Below are 23,129 nucleotides of genomic sequence, written 5' to 3'. Positions count from 1 at the left end.
GCACTAAAGGAGCCACGCTAAGATGGTTAAAGTCCTTTTTTTTTCATCAAACCTATCTCTTTAATTCAACTAGTTGCCACAGATGGCCATTTTTTCTGTTGCCATTGATATTTATCATCCATATTTTTACCTATTGTGTTGTTTTCTCTTCTTCTCATTATTAAAAAACAATATTCATTTTAATCTGATCTTGTTTTTGTTCAGCATTTTGGGCTGCATCATTGCATGAAATATTATTAATATATACATTTCTAGTGATATAACTCCTTATGGCCTTTAATAACAACCTTTACAGATATTATACACAGCACATGCTGAGACACAATGTGTCCAGCAGAGGGCCTGATTTGTTTATGGGCACTTTGAGCATGCTCTGACCGGCGGTGATGCAGGGATGAGAGGGGAGGAGGAGGAGGAAGAGGAGGAGGTGGAGGAGGGGTGCTTTTTTTCCTGTTCATCTCTGGCGGTATCCGGAGCCGGTGGGCGGTGCAGACCACTGTAGATGACAGCCTGCGGATGCTGACCAAAGGATGCGATAGGTCTAGGGGGGCTACCATCGGAGATAGGTGTCATATTTTGTATTTTTCTGCTACAGAGGAGTATGACAAGAGCAGGCTTTCTTTGTCTGCAAACCCTCAGTGTAAGCCGAGGAGACAGACAACAATAGAGTTTTATTTTTTCAGGAAAACAAGTGGGATTTACTCTGCAGGCTTTACAGTTTGAGGGTCCAGTGTGTTGAGATGTTGCCTCTTTATTAAGGACACATGGACAAACAGATTGTGTGCAGGCATTAAGTCATCTATTAGTCGATGGGAGACAAAGAGACAAAGCAGCAGCTGCTGAGGCTCGACACACACCGGTGACCTGCTCAAGATCTGCTTATGAGTGTTTATGTGCTTACAGCCACAGAGAGGTGTCACTATTGATTTGCAGCTGAAGCCTTGCTTGGTGCATCTGTTTTTTCAAGCCTGGGGATCATCATCAGAGGCCTCTGTAAACAAACACATCCACTGATACTGACGTCTCCGCCGGCACATGTTAATTTCTCTGACGCTCTTCCTGTGGAGGCTCTACCGACATTTCTCCATCATGTTCAGCTCAGACAGACTCACAGTGCCGGATTATGTCAGCCGACTGCAGAGAGGGAGGAGCGGCTCCAACTCCGGCTCCAGCTGCGACCCCAGAGCTGTGTCTCCGGGCGTCAGTGCCGACGTCCAGGCGGTTTTGGACGTCTCCCTCCCCGCCCTGCGCTCCGCCATCAGGAGGCTGAAGTCAGGCAAGGAAACCTGCGATTCAGATGAAACCCGGAGGTCCATCGCTGAGATATTTCAGCTGGTGGAGGAGGCCTGGGTTTTGCCCGCTGTAGGCCGTCAGGTGGCCGAGGAGATCTGCAACAGGATCCGGCTGGATGGAGGCCTGGAGCTGCTGCTACAGCTCCAGCAGACCCCTGCTGTGGAGATCACCTATGAGTCTGCAAAACTGCTGGAGCAGATCCTGACCTCAGACAACAGGTAGGCTGACTAAGTTTAGAAAGATTTTAATGTTGAAGTTGTGTCAGAGATGTTTTGATTATCCACATGTAGTTTCTGAGGCCTTGATAAAAGCTGTTTGTACTTAAAATGAGTCATATTCAAGTCTGTTTAAGACCACATGAGCAACTTATATTATGGTACACCTATCGTATTAATAAATGTTCCTGCCATGTCATCTAACCAGGACAAAAAACACAGAAACACAATATCCTTAAATTACAGCCTCAGAAATGATGAATGAATCAACACATGTCTGTCAAAGTCAAACTTTAAAAGCTTAACATCTTAGGATATTGCAAGGCTGTTTTTTTATTAGATAAATGTAAAATTTAAGAGCCAGTATTCACGTTTTTGTGTCCACCTCTTTATACAGATCTGTGTTGATTTCAAGGCATATTTGTCTGATTGATCTGCTAATAGTTTAGTCTATAAACTTTGAAAAACACACACCACAGAAGTCCCAGATAACATGGCATCTTGGAGGTACTTGTTTTGTCCGACCAGCAGTCCAAAACTGAATATATATTAGATTTACAGTGATATAAAACAGAGAAAAGCAGCCCATCCTTTAATCGTATTACTTGTTTGGCATTTTGTGTGTGATAAAAGGCTTAAAAGATTAATTAAATGTCAAAGTTGTCGACTAATTCATATAAATCTGGTGTTACCAAACACACCATAAATGCCTGTTTATTCCTCATTCATTCATTCAGGAGTATTTGTTTACTATTCACTGTTAAATTGCACTCAGTCCTGCTGATTGTTTGAGTTTTGTTACAATCTCCTGTTGACAGAGATTATTTAGCCCGTATGGGCCTCGGGGTTATCCTCAACCTGACTCGACAGCAGGAAGATGCACAGCTGGCTCGCAGCGTCTCAGGCATCCTGGAGCACATGTTCAAACACTCCGAGGAGACGTCCGTCCACCTCATCTCTAACGGGGCCCTGGATGCCCTCCTGTACTGGTGCAGAGGTACAGATCCCACCGTGCTACGCCACTGTGCTGTGGCACTGGCAAACTGTGCCATGTACGGAGGCCACCGCTGCCAGCGATGGATGATTGAGAAACAGGCAGCTGAGTGGCTTTTCCCACTGGCTTTTTCCAAAGAGGATGAACTCATTCGCTACCACGCATGTCTGGCTGTGACTGTGTTAGCTGCAAACCGAGAAATTGAGAAAGAGGTGGTGAAATCTGGGACCTTGGAGCTGGTGGAGCCATTCATTGCATCTCTGGATCCGGATGACTTTGCCCGCAGTTTACTGGACAGTGCAGACTGCATGCAGGGTAAGACAGCCTCTGATCTGCAGCATCTTCTTCCATTACTGGATGGCACAAGACTGGAGGGAAAGTGCATTGCAGCCTTTTATTTTTGCGTTGAGACCAGCATCAAATCTCGTCAACGAAACACCAAGGTACAATCACTGCCTCCTTAAAATCTTAGCTAATAATGTCAAATAGCTTTGTTGTGACAGTGACTTTAATTTGTCCTTCTGTCTTCTATATTTGTCCTTATAAGATATTTCAAGAGATCGGAGCAGTGCAGAGCCTAAAAAGAATCGTCATGTACTCCAGCAATGGCACAGCCTCTGCCCTCGCCAAGCGGGCACTGAGCATGATGGGAGAGGAAGTGCCGAAACGTATCCCGTCATGTGTGCCCAACTGGAAAACGTGTGAAGTGCAGACCTGGCTGCAGCAGGTTGGCTTTAGTGCCTATTGTGACCGTTTCCAGGTAAGTCAAACAAATAAAGACGGGTACAAAACACTCAAGTAATACATTAAAATACTACCAATCTACCACAGATCATTGAATCGGCACCTGTGACTGTTTGCTGTTAACAGATAACACCTTTAAACCTCAAAAAATACTATATATATCTCATTACTTAGATCTATAACCAAATCACACATCCTGTTGTACTAATGGCCTATATGTCACTGTACATGACAGTAATTGCAGTATCTTATGCACTCTAGGTGTAGCTGGCTGAGTTGAACTCTCTGGATCCATCTGACCATGTGCTCTTTGCTCATTTTGATTCAGTGGGACACTCTAAACTCCTTAAAACACCTCCATGTGCTCACATATGACAGATCCAACCTGTCTTGCCTTATTCAGGCTTGGAAATGAAATTGTTATAGTATCATATACAGTTTACAGTCATGGGTTTATTAAGTCTGATTTTAGAGGGTGCTGCAGCCTCCTCAGCATCCATACTTCCCACATCTGATATTTATCTCCCTGTACAGGAGCTCCAGGTAGATGGAGACCTCCTGCTGAACATCACAGACCAGGATCTGATCGCTGATCTGGGCATGATTGCAGGCCTCACTCGCAAGAGGCAAGTGGTACAAACTTTATAATGCACGTGCCCGAGACTGAGCACTTTGACACCTCTGTTTTTTCTCGTCCTCCAGGTTTTTAAGAGACTTACGTGTGTTGAAGACTTATGCCAACTACTCCACATGTGACCCAAACAATATGGCTGACTGGTTGGTTGAAGTGGACCCCCGTTTACGTCAGTACACCTACGGCATGGTCCAGTCGGGAGTGGATCGCAACAATGTCCAGAGCCTGACCGATCAGCAGCTCCAGCTTGACTGCCACATAGGCAATGGAGTCCACAGAGCCAAGATACTGTCTTCTAGCCGCAGGCCGTTTAAACCGTGCCACACAGACGCCCAACCTGCAGGGCCTGACGTGTTTATCAGCTACCGACGGACTACCGGCTCCCAGCTGGCCAGGTCAGAACAAAAACAGATGTTAGGGTTGGTTAAATCAGGCATAGGTAATGTCTTTGTTCATCCTTACCTGTGCTAAAACTGCTTCTCATTCTCTCTCCAAGCCTTTTGAAGGTGCACCTGCAGGTTAGAGGGTACAGCGTCTTCATAGATGTGGAGAAGCTGGAGGCCGGTAAATTCGAGGACAAACTGATCCAGAGTGTACAGAGGGCACGCAACTTTATCCTGGTCCTGTCTTCAAATGCGCTCGACAAGTGCATGGGTGACACTGCCATGAAGGATTGGGTGCACAAGGTCAGAAGTTTTCCATTTACTGCATGTGAATACCACTTAAAAAAACAAACAATTATGTATCACTTTATGACAGCTCGGCTTGATAAACTAATCAGTTAATTAAACTCAAATATGAATTTGCCAGGTCAGGAAATTGAACTTCTGGCTGGTAAACATGATGTAAATCTGTATTATTTTGTTTTGTCAGCTACTGGCTACTTCTAGCTGCGCTAAATGCATGTTAATGTTGTAGTTTCTTGCAACAGGATCAGGAAATGTCACCAACCTTTGCAGAATGCCTGAAACCTGTGCTTTTACATGTCTGAATATATCTCACAGACTGAAAGAAATGATCATTAATCCTACAGGAGATCGTCACAGCCTTGGCTGGAAAGAAGAACATAGTTCCTGTCACAGATAATTTTATGTGGCCTGACCCCATGTCTCTGCCGGAGGACATGAGAGCTATTCTCAACTTCAATGGCATCAAGTGAGTCGCATATTTTCACTGTTCACCACATGGCTGTGTGGTGTACCTACGGTAAATTTAAGGAGGTCAACATGTTTAACAGCTGATTTGAGTTGTGGTTGTGTGACAGTCGTCTCTTTTCAAGATAACATCTTTTAAAGCCTCTTTTATTTCTTTAATGAAACATTTATGGAGTTAACTTTTTATTGTCTGTCATCTGTAACATATCCATTAGAGGGAACTTATTTGCTGTTGTTTTTTCTTGACACAGATGGTCTCATGAATATCAGGAGGCCTCGATCGAGAAGATCCTCCGCTTTCTGAAAGGACAACAAGACCAAATCGACGGCTCAGGCACTTCCAAAGGCCAGAAAAAGAAAGAATAAGATAATAAACGACATAAAGTTTCTCAGCTACAATAACTTCCAATGATGCCAAATTCCACACGGCCTACGGTGAACCGGCTGGCAGCTTCCCCCTGCACTGCCAAAATGCATGAGAAGTGAATTTGAATATATTTAGATTACATGCTCAAACAAAGACCTAATATACGAATGATGAATTGAATTTATTAAAAGGGATTTCAGATTGTATGGAATAAAGTGTAAGCCTTTAAACGATAGTAGCCTCACACTGCAGGTACAGCATACGCCTTCTGTCTCTCAGGAAAATAACTGTGATACATCAGCCGTCATTGAGACCCAGCAACATCATTAATAGCAATCTCTGAGGCACCCACTAACACGACGGTCTATATAAAAGTTATATGCAATCATTTCTTGTTTAACTCATATATTACTCAGAGGAGCAAAATAGGTATCTGATTTTATTAACATTTGTTTTTATGGTAGGGTTGCAAGAGAAAAGAATCCTAGCAGATGCGTTGATTGCGGGTATAATCTAAACTGAAGGCATGACGTATTATATAGAAACAAATGAGCTACATTCTGTATAACTGCACCCCCAATTAACCAAATAACAGCTTTAAGGAGTGTAAAGGCAGCAAAAAACATACCCATGTAGTATTAAACACGTCCTACCTTCTGTAAAAGTGATGCACATTAACTTAAAGGACTTGAAATGCACCGTCAAGTCCTTGAAAATGGAAATGATCCTATCTGTGTTACGGAGTGTCTTGTAGACCTCCGTTACAACATAATGTAATACTTTGACTGTCTCATTCAGCACACTGACTATTGTTGGCTTTCCAATTAAATTGTCATCCTTGTTCCCTCGGTATGTTTGACTTAGTGTGTTTAAAAGAAGCAGTCAGGTAACAACAGAAATCCAGCAACATGACACACAGTAGCAAATCCCTTCTATGTAATCAAGAATGAAGATTAATTAAAGAAGCTTTGATGAGGCTGAAACAAATATGTGAAGTTTGTTAAATCCTCAAGCAGTCATTAAGATATATTGGTCGCATATTGTTGTTATGAAATTATATTATTATAGCCTGAATGCAACAACTGTTCCCCAGGGCTTTTATCTGATCTTGCCTTAATATTGTTTGCCTCCAGCGTCCACCTGATATCATTTTATTAAATGTGCTCTGTGTAAAACACATTAACCTCCCCCCAAGTAGTAAAACAGGATTTAATTTCTCATCATCGTGTTTATTAATGTTCTCAGTGTGCAACAAACAATTTGTTCTTTTCATTTGAAACATGATAAAAAAAATAAAATGTGTTGTAAATAATATAAGAGTGATCTTTCATTTATTTTCCATTTAATTGTGCGTTACATGTAAACAAATGATTCAATCATATTCTAAAAATAAAATGATTGCAGCTTATAAATATTTCAAATCTGATTATGAAGAAAACAAGGACGGCTTTTATCTTCATACAGATCGATTCACAGTGGAGTTAATGCTTCACTTAACCTCCAAACTTCCCTTTGTGCATTTTAAAGCTCATTTGGCAGCTCTTGTTCCCTCACTGTGCGACTAGGGCCTGACCTCTGTATGCATGTTTGCTGTGGACCTGTGCTCTGGGACTATCCAGTGTTGTTGTGGTGGTCGGAGTGGGGGCTCTTCAGGGGGTTCGGACTGTGCTGTCTTTATGGAAAGAGAAGGGAGGGAGGGTCGAGGTGTAACTCAGTAATCCCTGACTGCCGCTAACTGCAGTGGATTACTGATGGTTGAGTTTGAATATGTGCCAAACATGATCCGATCAGATACTGACCTCACTGTTGGAGGGCTATAGAGACACTTCCACCCTTAACATGGCCGACTCTCCTCTCAAATCTCAGTGAATACATAGGAAGAAGGATATAGTAAAGTACCCTTGTTTAAAGTAAAAACATAAAACATAAAGACCTTCAGTCACTCTATATTGTCTATTAATGACAACTTGTAGATCTAAAACAGTTCTGTCACCTCCTTTTTTGGAATAAAACTTTGTGTGATTTATCATCTGAGATGTTGTAGGCTACAAGTGAGGCTGTATCCTCTTGACGTACAGTACTTTCATATTAAGAAATGAGCAGCAGCAGCATTGGAGTGAATAAATTACATGATCATTTCATCGTCAACAACAACAACAACAACAACAAAATCTTAAAGGAAAGGTTCAACATTTAGTTAATCTGCTTATCAACTTCTATGCCGAGAGTTAAAGTGTAACTGCACCACCAAAATCTGCTAATATAGCATCACTACTGGCTTTGTGGCTACGTGATGTCTGATGCTGGAGTGAATACCGATCAGTGACACACTGACCACTGCTATGTGTAGCAAGAATACAACCCTCTGTGCATGTGCTGAGAGGATAAGTCAGGCAGTGTCAGTACAGATATATAGCAGGCCTCAGTCTGTAGAGTCAGGAGAGGTTGGTTTCATGAGGGCTGGTTGGTAACAAAAGCGTCACCTACCTCCAGATCAGCTAATAGTGAAATTCAATTGCAAACTCCAGGGTTCAACCAGCAGCATGTTTATAGTATTTGGGGAGTTTAGTTACACTTTAAAGAATCGTGTACTGCACATAATATAACAAATAAAAGTACTTAAAACACATGATAAAATTCAAACTAATCATCAACATTATAACATCAGGCTAGCGGAGAAGGTGTTCTATGTGTCATAGAAGAATCACGAGATCCACCACGTTCAATGTTTTAGTTTGTGATGTTCCACCAGACTGCATCGTGATTGGCCAGATACTGTAGGCCACACCTGATTCAAATGAGTGGCTCGTTATCAGGCCACTGCAGAGCTTGATGACGAGCTGATCATTTGAATCAGGTGTGGTGGAGGAGGAAACATCCAAAACATGCAGGGCAGTGGTCCCTGAGGACCAGGATTGAAAAACACTGCTGTAGGCTATCTTAGACGAAACCTACGGTAAATAGACCTGGATGCAAAAAAAAAAACAAAACAGAAAACTAATGGCACTTATTAGTCGTTAATATCAAAGGGTTCATTGGCTGGATACTGATTTAAAAAATATTATTAATGTGCCACAATTAGCAGAAGAGTTTATTTCCCCACTCTTTCTTTAAAAGAAAACTCTGTGGTGATCTTTTAAAGACGGAACAATAAGCGTGTCAAGAGTGTCTCAGTTATTACTTATAACTGCTGTAATCAGAAGGCACACCAGTGTCAGGAGATTATGAATGAACAGCCTTTTGAACACACATTATGTTGCGCCTATGCTTGATACGAACAACTGAGGAGTTTGGTACTTTCCTCTTATGTACCGTGCAATCAGAGCTACTGGAATTCATGAAGTCAATATGCAAAGTAACAGTAGGCACGATCTTTGGCACTCTCACAAAATGAAAGCACGTATCACATGTATTACAGCATTTGTATTGTCTTGTGTAATGAGGTTGATACTTCATCTCTTTGTCTTGATCTCTTTGGTGTAACTCCCATCGCTCGAAAGTGGATCAAAAGTCTCTCCCAGCATCACAGATGGACGTGTTTGTGTCAGGGCGGCTCACCTCATAGACTGACACCAGGATGAACTTTAAGTCTCAGATCAGGATGCTGTAGCGTCTCTGTGATCTCTCCTCTGGTCCAGACACTGCAGGGTCCTTTAAAGACAAACACGAACAATTGTTAACAATGTATTTTGCTCATTTTTTATACTTTTTTGTAATGCGCTTGTTGAAAATATCTTGCTTTTCGTAACTAGAATACACTAATGAGAAAACAACAAAAAGACAAAAGACAAAATTACCCAATTATTCCAGCGGGAATGAAGAGGATGATTGCAGCAAACAGGAAGGGGAAGCCCTTCATGAAGTGCAGTGTGGCTGGGTAGAGGGAGTTGAAGACGCCACTGCCCACCAGGAAACATAGACTCTCCACACAGGCAACAGAGGCGAACAGGGCCCCTGGGAGAAAGTACAAACACACAGTCATGTATACAACCTGCAGGACACAAGCTGAACACCTCATGTGCTTCAAATTGGACACAGCACTGCATCATGATACAATTACAATAATTTAAAATTCACTAACTCATTTAAATACTACACATATGATGCACTGAGCTCTCATTTCCAGATGTCTGACCTTGTTCTGATGGGTCCACCAGCTTGGACAGCTTTGACCTGATCACAGGAGTCGCAGCCATGAAGAGGAAACACAGACCATAACCTGGTGACAGACAGATCAACAGTGAAACCACATTAACACAAAGTATGCACTGTTAATGTTTTAAACTGTGTTTTGCATTTGTCCTGTTATAAAATAGTGCCTTTACTATGCAGCTACTTTACAATCTCTGAATCCCTCTCTACATTGTGCAGTTTAACTTCTGTGGTTGCCGTTAATTATCCTCACCAGCTACACGCGGTGTACGTACTGAGTTTTTTATTGCCTTGTTATTCAAGGTTGCCAACACAAACAACCTGTTCAGTCTGTCGCTTGCTGAGCCGTGACAGCGTGACATCATTTGCCTGACAAAGAGAGACTTCACATTGAAATAAGTCACTAAAAACAAAAAACGGCTTGAGTTAACCATTAAAAGCAGCTTTTAAAAGGTGCGTTCTAGTTCTAGTCTTAATAAATATTGATTTAGGTGTGTAATAGTGAAGTATTCAGACCTTGAAGTCATCTCTCTTCTCTTGTCCTGACTTTAGTTTTGTTTATGTATGAATAAAGACAGAACACCATAACTGCAACCACCCAAATACCTTTGCAAACACATCCAGGTTCATGAAACATCACCAACTCAGGCCAGTTTCTCTCACCTGTGAACATGAGGTCGGTGCTGTCAGCCACAGAGAAGACCACCAGCCCAATGATGTTGGAGGCCAGGCCTACGAGGGCCACCCAGGAGTCCGCCAGACAGCGCTGCATGAGCTTCAGTCCCAACAGACTGGTAAGGTAGGCCAGGTGCTGTGCTGCTGATCCATAGCCAATGAGAGCCGGACCCCAGCACAGCGGTGAGCTCAACTCATACAACACATACAGCTCCCTGCTGCCGAAGTGTACAGTCACCACCAGAAAGAAACACAGCATGTAAAGCCACAGCTTACATCTGTGATATCTTCTGCCTGCCTCACTAGTGCTGCCTCCTGTCGAGAAGAGGTGCCAGACAGCTTTATAGTGGCGAGAGGTGAAGAGCTTAGCACTCGGGTCTGGTGTGACAGACTCACGGACAAACAGGTATGCGTACAGAGCTGAAGCCAAGTTAGTGGCCAGGACGAGCCAGAACGGGTTGATGTACCTAAACACAAGCATAAAAATATAATGCAATTCAGAAGGATGCACTGGTGTTAGTGATCTTACTCTGACTGTGCAACAACACACATTTCTTACCCTTGGGCCCGCCGCCACTGCCCACCGATGATGCTAGCCAGCATCCCTGAAAGGCCCAAACAAGCCTCCAAGACTGCAACCCTGAAGGTGCGGGACCTTCTGTCACTGATATCAGCTACATAAGAAAAGCAGCCGGCTAGGATGGCGTTGAAATCCCCTGAAAGGCCACTAAGTAGCCTACCCACTAGGAAGTAGACCACAGGCAGCTTCAGGTACATCACCACCAGGTAAACCACTGCTTGAAGGGCTAGGCCTAGGTTGGGGAAGATAAGGACACGTCTGCGCCCAGCGAGGTCACTCCACGATCCCAGGAGAGGCACAACCAGCAGGCCTACAGAAAAGCCTCCAAGACTGATGTACAGGTTCCAGTGGGCTGTTAAGGTTTCCACCTCCTGCCAAAACAAAACACTGATCAGTTTTACATTGCATTTGTCCATAATTAGATAGCGAATACCAAATTGTCTGGGTCCTGGAGAAAACTGCTGATCTATCTGCTCGCTCATCATATTCCTGTTGTTTAGTTTCAACTTGTGACCGCTGTTCCTCTTTGTGGAAACTCAATAATAATTTTGAAGTCTTTTCCCTTTTTATATATAATATGTATATATATACACACAGCTGCATTTTATGCACAGATGATTCTCGATACATGTCACATTTTAATTTGGAAAAATGCTTCTAAATAGACCTGCAATGTCATGTCTTTTATTGTAGTCTAGCTTTTAATGTGATGTTTTTTGTTTGTGTGTGTATACTTTAACATTAATATTCCTCCTTGTGTTGCATATTTTAAATACATTTTGAAGTACTTGACAATGTCAGAAAAATACTCATTTTAGGCATTGTCCTTGTTAATTAATCAGTAAATATAATTCACCCCCATTGACCCACATTTGTAGCACTTCTTGAGTGTGATTCATTTACTCAAGGCAGTGCCAAAGAAACTTTACTTCTCTTTGTTAGTTAATGATCAACACTTGGCCTGTATCACCAGCAGTGGGTAACAGGTAGCTGGCTAACAAACATAAATAAATAAATAAATAAATTACAGCTGACAGCTGTGCCATTGAGCAAAACATTATAAACAATATAAATTATATATTTGACCAACAGCAGCAGCAGACTTGGTGTTTTTGCAGTGGGAATACTACTTTTATGTGACTGTCATATTTTTTTGAATTGAGCAGCCGTTATAAGACGTGTTATGAGACGTTGAGTGACAGTTATAAGACGTTGAGTGACAGTTATAAGACGTTGAGTGACCGTTATGAGACGTTGAGTGACCGTTTTAAGACGTTGAGTGACCGTTATAAGACGTTGGCTACCTTCTGAAGAGGGTCGGGCGGCACGGAGCTGTTGCTGCACCCCGACCCCTTGGAGCCGTTGTAGCCGAGGTCCTCGCTGATGCGGTCCCACAGATACTGCGTGGACAGAGGCGCCTGCAGGGCCAGAGAAAACATGGAAAGGAACAACACGGGCTCCACGGAAACCGGCAGCGAGCATGTAAACGGTGGTCGTACGGAGCCGGTGGTCGGTACATCCGCCTCCTCTTTGAGGCCGCCGGAGACGTCGGTCAGTTCGTCGTCGGTTGACGCGAGTCCATCGCCCGGGAGGATCGCCGCGGTGTCGGGCTCCTCCATGTCCAACCGACGTGACCTGACTGTTTGTGTTTGAGTGTCTGAACCAGCGCCTTCGTGTAACGCTGCAGCTGTGTCCAACTAGGTAATCATACTAACGCCAGTTTTAGTTTACTCTGCTGGTGCTGGTGTTTCTGTTGGGTAAAATAAAACCAGCTTCTAGGTAACTTTTCTGTCAGCTCAGCTAAATAAAGGAAGGGACACCGAGGCGCATTAAAGCGGGAACTCAGCAACCCCGTCTGGACGAAGAGGTGAACTACACCCGTTTGTTAAGACACTAGACTAGACCATAGTGATGGGAATGTCGGCTCTTTTTGGAGAGCCGGTTCTTTTGGCTCTGCATACTATAAGGAGCCGGCTCTTTCGGCTCCCAAACGGCTCCTCACATTTTATTAATTGGTTTTATTAATTAATTTGTATTATTATTTTATTATTATTGCTGTTATTATAAATATAACGTACTAACTATTTAATTAATTTATCAACCAAAATAATGGAATAAACATCTCCTTAAATCGGCTCACAACGAGGAGCCGGCTCCCGTCGTTCACTTCAAAGAGCCGGCTCTTAAAACCGGATCGCTTGCGACCGACACATCACTACTAGACCAGGGGTGTTCAGAGGCCCACGGTCAGGCTTCATTTTTATAACATATTATTTATGGCCTGCTGGGATTGTCAGATACTGTATGGCTGGAAGATTTGGCTTTTTTTTGGGTTGACATACTGATTTAAACCTTTAAGGACATAACTGCTGGTGTTATATGTCTGTAGAAGTGTTACAAAATATTAGATAACATTACATTAGATTAGATTAGATTAGATATACTTTATTCATCCCACCACGGGGAAATGTACTTGTTACAGCAGCAGAGTAAAGTGTAGCATACATTACAGAATTAGAAAAAAAGTAGAAAAGGCAAAAAAAACACATTAAACAGACAGAAATATCTATAACCTACACAATAAACACTAAAAACAACCCACCTTCAGAACAGAGTACAGAGGATAAAAGTGGCATGATATATAAAAGAGTATTGTAATATAAAGTGACCATAGTGTAAGAAATATTGCAAAGAAAGTGACCATGATACAAATAATAATATTATTGCAAGAGTAGTGACCATAATATAAATAATATTACAAAAGTAATTGACCATGATATAAATAATAACTGCAAGGTATAAATGAAATAAAAAAGAAACAAATATTACATTCTGGATGATTTTGTGAAAGACAAGAGCAAGATATGATGTGTTTTAAACTTAAATGTTAACAGACTTACATTACTTAGTTGCATTACTCATAATAAGTCATGTTTTAAAATGAACGTGATCTTAAGATTTGTATCAACTTCATGCAAGTTTAACATACTCCATACATACAGTCATTAAAAAAAAAAAAACATAATTAAAAACAAAATTTCTACAAAACAGTGCATTTGTATGTAACTTTTATTGGTATTTTTTTTTTTCATTTTTGAAAGGTTAGTATTGGCCCCCGGGCATCTTCACATTGTCAAATCTGGCCCTCTTTAAAAAAAAGTTTAGGCCCCTTATCTTACACACTACATAGACACCACTTCTGTACATTAAAGGTGCAGTGTGTAAAATAGGGGGCCTTTATTATAATAATAAGGCGAATAAGGCAGACATAGTATGCATAACTATGTTTTCATGCATGTATAATCACCTGAAAATAAGAACCCTTTTATTTTTGTTACTTGAAAATTCTCCTTTTATATCTATCAGAATCAGAAATACTTTATTAATCCCCGCAGGGAAGAGGTTGGATAGTAACATCCCAAGAAAAAACTTTAACACTATACACCTATAGGATATCCATTTTAACACTATATACACATGTATAAATAACAGTTAAATAAAACCAGTAGCAGTAAATAAAAGCCAAGTAACAGTGAACTATGCAATATGGAAATCTATAACCTTATAAATAATTTAGTCTTTGAGAGACTGTACAGAGAATAGACACTGATTGTTTAAAGTGCAGTATGCATGTGTGGAAGATTTCACTTATGTACTACACAAGCCAGTTCGATAGCTACTGGACTTGACTTGGATCGTCTCATATTTTGAGGGAGGGGTTGTAGAGACTGATGCTCACAGGTAGGAAACACTTCTTGTCACTCTCTGTGGAGCATCTTGGTGCCGGCAGTCTCAGAGTCTGTCCAGCACCTCATGGACTGGGTGGGAGTCATTGTCCAAAATAACCCGCACCTTAGACAGCATCCTCCTTTCCAACACCACAGTCAGCGAGTCCATCTGCACCCCCACAACATCACTGGCCTTACGAACAAGTCTATTCATCCTGTTGGCTACAATGGGAGCAGATCCTCTTTCATTGAGGCCGCATGTTGAAACATCATGTTTCTACAGGAGCCCAGAACAGACAAACTAAATACAGACTCTAGACAGGACCCTTAAAGTGTTGTTTCCCCCTTTACACTATGATACTAATTAAGGTTCAGTTCAATTTAGTGCAGCAGAGCCTTTTTCCATTGAGCCAACATGCACCACAGCAGCCCCAGTTTAACTTGAATGGAACAGGACCTGAATTAGTATCATTGGCATTTTTACGCTACTATTTCATGCCAAAGTGGCTGCTGTGAAAAAGGTCTATATTGCTATAAAGCCTCATTTCATCCATTCATTTTCATTTCCTAACATGAAGGTCTAGATATTGTTTAATTGCCTTGATTATATGACCATTATATGTTTTGCTCGTTTTGACCACCCGTGATTAAGCCCCCTTCTCTTCCTTGGCTTCATCAAATGTCCAAAGGTGTAAAACAGTGTGAATGTGTTATCCCTGTGATAGGCCTTCATTTACACCTGACACAGACAAAACATGTTACAATCAAGATCAGAAGTCGGTCAAGAAGGATAAATTCTGTAGATTATTGCTCCTGGACGCTAACCTTATCTGAAGGGGTTAGATAGAAACACACCTAGTACATGAATAACTCAGAAGTTAATTTTTAATCCTTTTTTTTACAGATGTATTGTCTAAAGCACTATATAAACCCTTTGTCTGTTACTGTCTCTCAGAAGTGTCACTGGTGTCACTAATTATTACTAATTTTTATCTCTGACTTTTCAATACGTTGGATGTCCAACACACTATCTGGATCATGGCTGGATTTTTTACATGGCTGTGGCGGTATAGGAACTACATTGTGATAGTCCTGACACCTATTTTAGTGTTGCCTCTGCCACTGATCATCCCAACACCGGTAAGAAAATTAACATGCGTATGTGTGTTTTTCTGTCGTAGGAAAATGTAATCTAATCTACAGATATGGTTTGTCTTATTACATGATGTATATTAGTCCAAAGCTATACAATACATGTATTACTTTACTTTGTCAGCTACTGGTGTTAAGTTGTCTTGTAGTTATTTGAGATAGCATGTAAATGATCAATTCTCCCAAAACTTTTGCCACAAGGGTTCCTAAAAAACAGAAAGTACAGCTCACATTCCTTTAAATCAAAGTGTGGCTTTAAAACCTTCAAAATAATGCACAATATGTACAGTTGATGGCACAGTGCAGCTTTTTCTCTCCAGTGGTTCTTCAATCCGGTACAGTTCAGCCATAATATCTGATTGAAAATCACTTGTGCTGTAATAATATTGCCATCACCACAGGTCAAACATCAAGGAACAGATCTGATTGTCTTTCCAGGTGTTTTATCATATCCTGTCTTTGACTTTTGGCTTTTTTGTTATTCTGAAATAACTCAAGCACAATGCTAAATATTTGCAATACATGAATACTATAGATGGTGAGTGGAGAAGGTGGTTTATTATTATTCTCAAACTTCATATCAACCTTAAATTTCATCTCAAAGGTCCAGTAGACTACGGCCTCAGATATGTTTTTCTGTCCTTGCAGACCAGGAGACATTGCTTAAATGTTATACTAACAAAACTTAATTGATTATTATTATATGAATGTGTGATGCAATAAGAAGTCATACTACAAATTATATAAAACATGCATTCTACTACTACTACTACTACTATGGGATTACTAGGAGTGAGCAGTGCAAAGGTCTTAAAGCCCTGACTGCGGATGTAATAAACCTCTGTTGTAAAAAAAAAATTACATGATATGTAAAGGAAGGAAGTAGGAGAGTTTGTATTAGTGCTAGATTGTGATATTGGATAGATGTGTTATTTGAATAGGGCTCATGATGACTTCTTTTTGTGGTGATATGTTTAGAAGTTAATGAAGCAAAATAAGAGCTGATTCTGCTGTCCATAACTGTAGTAATGAAAGTGATTGAATGCGTCATTCTACCACTAAAGAGTCGGGAGAGAGAGAAGAGTAGATGCTCATTAGGAATCTCATTATTTAGTTCAATTCACTGGGGAGGTTGTCTTTATACATTGTCGCTTAGAAAATGATGACACTTTTTTTGAGAATATATTTCTGCGCTGCCTGCCTTGTGCTTTTTCCAAATACACCACTTTAATAAACAGAGTTTCAATAGTACTGCAGACAAATCTGCAGACAAAATCTGTGAAACAAAATGAAACAAAATGAACAAATGCAAAAAAATGAAAAATGTATCCACTGATAATCGAAAAGGATCAAAGACATTAGTCTGGAAGTACATTTATTGCTTTAACATTGTCTTCTTTGTTGTACCACGTCCAGGAAAGGCCTCTGTCAGTGACCTTTGTCCCATGTAATCTTTGACTGTGATAAATTGAAAAGTGAGATCATGTTCAGTCCTATTAAACCACAAAACCACAAACTCTGTTCCTGTTCAGTGCGTCATAATTCATGAGATAAGCATTTTATGGTTCTTTGTTTGTTTTTTCATAAAGCATAAAAATACACTATATATACAAACACAAACTACCATAATGTATTATAATACAATTCATCTGTATAGCGCCTTAATAGAGTTCACCCATAATTATAAGCAATTAGTAGGTTAGCATTTATGCCACACAGTGAGATGTTAATTAATCATGACTGGCGGCAAATGTTACAACTATAGACTTGCCAAGTTTTCAAGTTAAAAAAAGCATTTACAAACAGTCATTTGTCATTCTGTCATTACAGCAAGCAAAATGTGGCTTTGTAATTATCCTCATGGCTTTGTACTGGTGTACAGAGTGTATCCCTCTGGCTGTGACCGCCCTGCTGCCTGTCATTCTCTTCCCCATGATGGGCATCATGGAATCAGGAGAGGTATTCTTCTTACTGTGTCTTGGAATTAGTTTGACAGTGTCTACTACCTCTTTTCAAAGTCCAAGGGATCTGTTTTACACTTCTATGTGATCCTATTTGGATTTTTTCTATTTGCTTTCGTTTATCCAGGTTTGTATCCAGTACCTTAAAGACTCAAACATGCTCTTTATTGGTGGGCTGCTGGTGGCCATCGCTGTCGAACAATGGAACCTGCACAGGAGGATTGCCCTACAAGTTCTGCTTATTGTGGGGGTCAAGCCATCGCTGTAGGAAACCTAATTTTTACATGCATACATATAAATATACTGCTATATATGCTACCTTTGTGTTCTGATCTGGTGCTGTTTTTATGGAAAGCCTTCCCCAGAAGAGTGCAGGTTGTTGATGCAACATTTCAAATGTCTACATGCTTTCTATCTAATCGTCTTCCTTGCGTTCTCTCCAGTTTGATGATCGGTTTCATGGGCACCACGGCCTTTCTGTCCATGTGGATCAGTAACACAGCCTCCACAGCCATGATGCTGCCCATCGCCAATGCTGTGCTGCAGCAGCTGTGTGACACAGAGGCCAATGCTGATGAGAGGCACTACAGCTTGACAGTCGCAAAGGATGGTCAAGATAATCAGGCATATGAGATGAATGACACCAAAGAAAGCCACGGCAATGAGCTTAAACATAAGGACAGCAGAATTAACATGGGTGTGTTTTTGGTGACTTTTTAGTGGCTATTTTTATTTTACCGTTGGTATTGTTGTTTCACTGTTTTGTTATGTACTTGTCTGTGTTTGTCTGTGTTTTGCAGATGCGGATAAAGACAATGACAGCAAAGACATAAAGAGAATGAATGAAAATGATGTTACTTCAAGTAAGTCTTTAACTTTGTCTTTGAAGTAACCTAATTTCTTTGTTTGTTTGTTTGTTTGTTTGTTTGTTTGTTTGTTTGTTTCTTTCTTTCTTTCTTTCTTTCTTTCTTTCTTTCTTTCTTTCTTTTCAAGTCACTTTAAATTAAGATGTTTTTTTTTTCTTTTTCTGAAGGTGTCCCTGCAGAGGTTTGTGAAAGTACGTTGGAGGCTGAGCTGCGCAGACTGAAGCGGGAACAGAATTATGCCAAACTGACTAAAGGCATGAGCCTAAGTGTATGTTACGCTGCCAGCATTGGCGGGACTGCCACTCTCACTGGAACCACACCCAATGTTATCCTAAAGGGCCAGATTGATGAGTAAGACATGCTTATATGCAAATAATCACACAACACTTACACAAGGTAAAATTCTATCATTTTCCAGAAGCACCCACACCTACTGCCTTAGATTTGGCAACAGGATTAGGCAAGTCTGGTTTTGCGCAATTACTATTTGCATATAAAGAAAAACAAGGTGAACAAATATTTGTTATAGTATTGTTATTCGTTATATATTTGTTATTTGTAGTGCTTTTTGTTCTAAACCTACATTCGCAGTGGGTCAAAACTTATTTACAGTGGACAGACAGGGTAGTAATTAATACTAGTGGACTGCTGTAATTTTAATTAAAAATTTGTAGGATTGTGCCCCCATTCGTAATGCAATGCCAAGTTCATTCAGTACTGAAATTATTGAGAAAGTGCTGAACTAAGTGATAAGTGATACAACAAAACAACAAAAATAGAACCCCTTAATAACTCAAAACAAAACTTGCTGGCACTTGTAGACTTGCTAATCTCACAGGTGAGTTCAACTAGGTGTTTGGGTTCTAATGTTTCTTTTTTATCATCAACAGACTCTTCCCACATAATGGAGGCATTATCAACTTTGCGAGCTGGTTTGGCTTTTCATTCCCTAACATGCTGCTCATGCTCGTCTTGTCCTGGTTGTGGCTGCAGTTTATGTTTTTGGGCTTTGAGTAAGTTTCATGGACTGGAGATGTTCTGATATTTTATTGTTATTATTGAAGCATCCACATTATAAAAATAGTGGTTAAAATAGCAGAGTGTTTTGTTTTCCGACATTGTTTTATTCCAGCTTGAGGAAGTCCTTTGGGTGTGGCACAAAGAACAATGGTGACAGGGAGGCATACCAAGTGATCAAGGATGAGTACAAAAAGTTGGGCAGGATGAGCTTTGCTGAAGGCTGCGTGCTGGTTATCTTCACGTTGCTGGTTCTTCTGTGGTTTACCAGGGAGCCTGGGTTCATACCCGGCTGGGCCACTGTGCTCTTCAACAAAGACAAAACGTGAGTACAAATATACAGCATTTCATGACTGCTCAGTGGAAAAGTGAAGAGGTGACCTGGAAACTGTCCAGCCTGTTAGCCAGTCTGTAGCTTTGTTTATCTTTGAATGGAGGAGGTTAATGCAGGTAATGCAGTAGAAATGCAGATATATTTTAAACGTGTTTTCTCATCAGGTACGTCACAGATGGCACCGTGGCCATATTAATGTCAACACTCTTCTTCTGCATCCCGTCCAATTTGCCCAGATGCAGAACGTCCAGTGATGGTAAGCCAGCTGGCATGTTTCTGATAAGTTTATATGTGCAACAGGTGCATTATTATAAATAAGGTGTAACAAATTGTGCAGCTTTTGAGCATCACATTTTGAGATTCTGCAGCCTTGATAAAATTGTGTGAAAAATACACAAATTAGCACCTTTTTAAGAAGTATACATAGACATGCAAGAAGTAAATAGACACCTTTAATTTGAATTTGAATGACGGTGTCTATTTACCTTTAATTAGAATTTGAATAAAGCTGTCTATTTACTTCTTGCATGTCTGTGTAGGTTCTGGCTCCATCTCTGCACAGCAGCGCAATCACAAGTTAAAGGTTACACCACATGTTATGTTTGTGACATGCTGCGGCAAGTCTGTCACAAGATGATAGGTGTGCAGTTTTATAATCTTATCTGTCCTCTGTATCTATGTACTATAACTGGCAAAGATACAGTCAGTAACTTTTACTGCCCTTGACAACTCATTTTGCTGATTCAGTGCTTTCTAATAAACATTATCCCAACTCCTTCCTGAGTTGTAGCCTGATAGCACCAAGGTCAAGCCTGTGCAACAGTTCATGGTTTGCTGTTCCTTTAGACAAATTACTTTTGTATCAATGAATATTTTTTTCTCCCTCTGTAACTTAAGTTAACTGTGTCCCGCTCATGCCTATAAGCAAGAAGGTTTTTGCAGCTCCTCATAAAGTGGAAATGCAGTGTGTTTTGTACACAGAGGACTGACAGGATGATTAACACCCTCTTAGTTTAAAAGGTTTGATGCAGACTTCGAGGTGCCAAAGTCCATTTTACACCTTAATTCGTCGTTAAAAGTATGAATCCAGTTACAACATCTCATTTTGTTTTTGATTTTGACAGCTTACATGGTTTATCACATTTACTTTTATCTTTATGGAGTGTGTTTATGGCAATTTCTATGGTTTTCTTATCTGTAGACCATAAAAGCTAGACATTTCTAGTTATATCATAGTTTATGACTTATGTCTTAACCAGTACCTGAAAATAAACAGTCTGATTTTTTGATGTCCTTATAGGGACCCCTGCTGAAGCTCCTTCACCTCTGCTTAGTTGGGATATTGTCCATGAAAAGATGCCTTGGAACATCCTTTTGCTTCTGGGAGGAGGTTTTGCATTGGCCCACGGAAGTGAGGTAACACAGCTGACCACAAGTTTCTGAAATGAGTTAATTCTATTTATAAATGTTTGGCTGCTGATGTATGTTTTCTCATCCCGCATAAAGAAATCTGGACTTTCTTTGTGGCTGGGAGAAAGTCTCGTACCGCTGCAGAGCATCCCTCCTTTTGCCATCTCCATCCTGTTGTGTCTGCTGGTGGCCATGTTCACCGAATGTTCCAGCAACACTGCTACCACCACTCTGTTTCTGCCAATATTGGCCTCTATGGTGAGACACAACATCTCTCTTGTGTGGGTTAAACAAATGCAAAACAATGTGTTAGCTGGTGAGCTTTTGAGGTGTTTGTAGGCTTGCCAGGCTGGCTTATTCCCACTACTTCCAGTCTTCAAGTTCTCCATAGCACTCCCAATCCCTCACCATGAGGTTCTGACAGGTGTATACTTGCCTGTTTGGTGTGAGTTTGTGTGAATGGCAGTTTAATTTATTTTCCAGGCCACTGCCATCAAGATACATCCACTATACGTCATGCTCCCATGCACCATCTCTGCCTCGCTGGCTTTCATGCTGCCTGTAGCCACTCCACCCAACGCCATCGCCTTCTCCTATGGCAACCTCAAAGTCATGGACATGGTAAGACCTCTCAGAAAAAATAGAGACCTGCACACAGTGTTTTAGATAAAGGCTCATCCAGTCATCCAGTTTTTAGATAAGCAGCTTATATCAATCCTTTATTATTATCTATTTACACACACACACACACACACACAATATCCTGAGTAATAATAATAGAATATACCCCAGTATCTTGACTACTCCCCCAGTATCTCTACTGTACCCTATCCAGTACTCAAACACCATTAGTGCCTTGACCTCAGGTCCAAATCAGATTTTATTCATGTTGTTAATCTATGTTTAATACTGTTTTTGTATTTATGTTCATGGTTTATTTAAGTTGTATTTTTTCTGGTTGTTCCAGGCCAAAGCTGGATTCATTCTAAATTTCGTTGGAGTCATGACCATCAACATAGCCATTAACACATGGGGAGTGCCTATGTTCCAGCTGAATACCTTTCCCAGTTGGGCCAATGCCACCAAAACTCCTTGAATATGAACTCAGGAAAATTGAGAAATTTAGGGAAATATAACCAACATCTTCCTATATATCTGAATCCCACCACTGATGGACTGGGCTGGAAGGTTACTGTTTTTTTTATAAAGGCTTCCCAAATTCTTTAGCTCGTACAGCCTGATGTGCAGCGAGGTCCATCCTCGAGTGCTGACACAGGTTCTTTTATGCAGCTTTCAATATTATATCATTGTGATGGTCTCCAGAAATCATCTGGGAATGTTGAGTGGAAACACTGGAGCACCTTTTGTTGATGTTTTGAGTTCAGTTCATTTTAGATAAATTATCTTCTGGACAGTCAGCCAAGCAGATCAAAACTTTTACAGTCATTTACCTCAACAATCAATCAACAGTTTTCACCTAAAAGACATGTATTTAAAAACAAAAGTTTATATTGTGGCAAAAAATATAAAGATGCAAAGATTGCACTATCCTAATGTAATAAATAAAAGTTTAAACAACATAAAACAATGATCTTTTTTTTCTTCTTTTTTTTCTTTGCATACTAATGTACTATGCTTTTTATATTTTGGGCAGGTACATACATGTCTTAACTTAAACCCGAATGTTTCACGTTCACTGTAGTTTCTGAGTTTCTGAGACTGTTAAATTTAATGATGGGCTCAAATCTTACTGACAGCCATAGGATTATGAACCACCGCATCCCTGACTGATTTTAAGAACTCCAAGAGGACAGAAGGCAAATGTTCTGTATATCTGCTGTATGTGAAGGGAA

At 40.6% G+C, this 23,129-nt stretch overlaps 3 protein-coding genes across 7 annotated transcripts; 2 read left to right on the top strand and 1 right to left on the bottom strand.

Moving 5' to 3' along the window:
- The first annotated feature begins 397 nt into the window (after window positions 1–397).
- Window positions 398–6,713, top strand: sarm1 (sterile alpha and TIR motif containing 1). Its single transcript, XM_010735792.3, has 8 exons — window positions 398–1,511; window positions 2,327–2,945; window positions 3,050–3,262; window positions 3,781–3,872; window positions 3,949–4,275; window positions 4,377–4,566; window positions 4,914–5,035; window positions 5,286–6,713. Exons 1-8 carry the CDS (start codon window positions 1,036–1,038, stop codon window positions 5,398–5,400), a joined length of 2,154 nt encoding a protein of 717 aa, XP_010734094.3. The 5' UTR covers window positions 398–1,035; the 3' UTR covers window positions 5,401–6,713.
- A 2-nt stretch (window positions 6,714–6,715) lies between these two features.
- slc46a1 (solute carrier family 46 member 1) lies at window positions 6,716–12,465 on the bottom strand. Its single transcript, XM_010735793.3, has 6 exons — window positions 12,113–12,465; window positions 10,788–11,179; window positions 10,217–10,695; window positions 9,537–9,620; window positions 9,199–9,355; window positions 6,716–9,052 (listed from the first exon to the last, which is right to left on the bottom strand). The coding sequence occupies exons 1-6, from the start codon at window positions 12,425–12,427 to the stop codon at window positions 8,998–9,000; spliced, it is 1,482 nt and encodes a 493-aa protein (XP_010734095.3). The 5' UTR covers window positions 12,428–12,465; the 3' UTR covers window positions 6,716–8,997.
- LOC104922851 (solute carrier family 13 member 2) lies at window positions 12,399–22,856 on the top strand. Of its 5 annotated transcripts, none has more exons than XM_027280470.1 (14): window positions 12,414–12,509; window positions 15,610–15,676; window positions 17,571–17,647; window positions 17,777–17,913; window positions 18,093–18,346; window positions 18,450–18,512; window positions 18,683–18,866; window positions 19,406–19,528; window positions 19,648–19,857; window positions 20,031–20,122; window positions 21,167–21,282; window positions 21,373–21,534; window positions 21,760–21,897; window positions 22,244–22,856. In XM_027280470.1, exons 3-14 carry the CDS (start codon window positions 17,621–17,623, stop codon window positions 22,370–22,372), a joined length of 1,635 nt encoding a protein of 544 aa, XP_027136271.1. In that variant the 5' UTR covers window positions 12,414–12,509; window positions 15,610–15,676; window positions 17,571–17,620; the 3' UTR covers window positions 22,373–22,856. The 5 variants fall into 5 exon arrangements, with proteins under 5 accessions (XP_019115039.2, XP_027136271.1, XP_027136270.1 ...); XM_027280469.1 differs by having other exon boundaries at window positions 17,519–17,647; XM_019259494.2 differs by lacking the exon at window positions 15,610–15,676 and having other exon boundaries at window positions 12,399–12,509; window positions 17,519–17,647.
- The last annotated feature ends 273 nt before the right edge of the window (window positions 22,857–23,129 follow it).

Source organism: Larimichthys crocea, chromosome VII (genome assembly GCF_000972845.2).
Source record: "Larimichthys crocea isolate SSNF chromosome VII, L_crocea_2.0, whole genome shotgun sequence".
Lineage (NCBI taxonomy): Eukaryota > Metazoa > Chordata > Actinopteri > Sciaenidae > Larimichthys > Larimichthys crocea.
This window is presented reverse-complemented; position numbering and strand designations above follow the sequence as displayed.

Excerpts from the sequence above, each read along its gene's own strand:
- LOC104922851 (XM_010735795.3), top strand. The coding sequence starts at position 15,575 with ATGGCTGGATTTTTTACATGGCTGTGGCGGTATAGGAACTACATTGTG. Across the intron at positions 17,648-17,776 it reads GCATCATGGAATCAGGAGAG|GTTTGTATCCAGTACCTTAA; the intron begins GTATTCTTCTTA and ends TCGTTTATCCAG. Across the intron at positions 21,283-21,372 it reads CATTGGCCCACGGAAGTGAG|AAATCTGGACTTTCTTTGTG; the intron begins GTAACACAGCTG and ends TCCCGCATAAAG.
- slc46a1 (XM_010735793.3), bottom strand. The coding sequence starts at position 12,427 with ATGGAGGAGCCCGACACCGCGGCGATCCTCCCGGGCGATGGACTCGCG. Across the intron at positions 11,180-12,112 it reads CGCCCGACCCTCTTCAGAAG|GAGGTGGAAACCTTAACAGC; the intron begins GTAGCCAACGTC and ends TTGTTTTGGCAG. Across the intron at positions 9,621-10,216 it reads CACCGACCTCATGTTCACAG|GTTATGGTCTGTGTTTCCTC; the intron begins GTGAGAGAAACT and ends GTCTGTCACCAG.
- sarm1 (XM_010735792.3), top strand. The coding sequence starts at position 1,036 with ATGTTAATTTCTCTGACGCTCTTCCTGTGGAGGCTCTACCGACATTTC. Across the intron at positions 1,512-2,326 it reads ATCCTGACCTCAGACAACAG|AGATTATTTAGCCCGTATGG; the intron begins GTAGGCTGACTA and ends TCCTGTTGACAG. Across the intron at positions 3,873-3,948 it reads GCAGGCCTCACTCGCAAGAG|GTTTTTAAGAGACTTACGTG; the intron begins GCAAGTGGTACA and ends CTCGTCCTCCAG.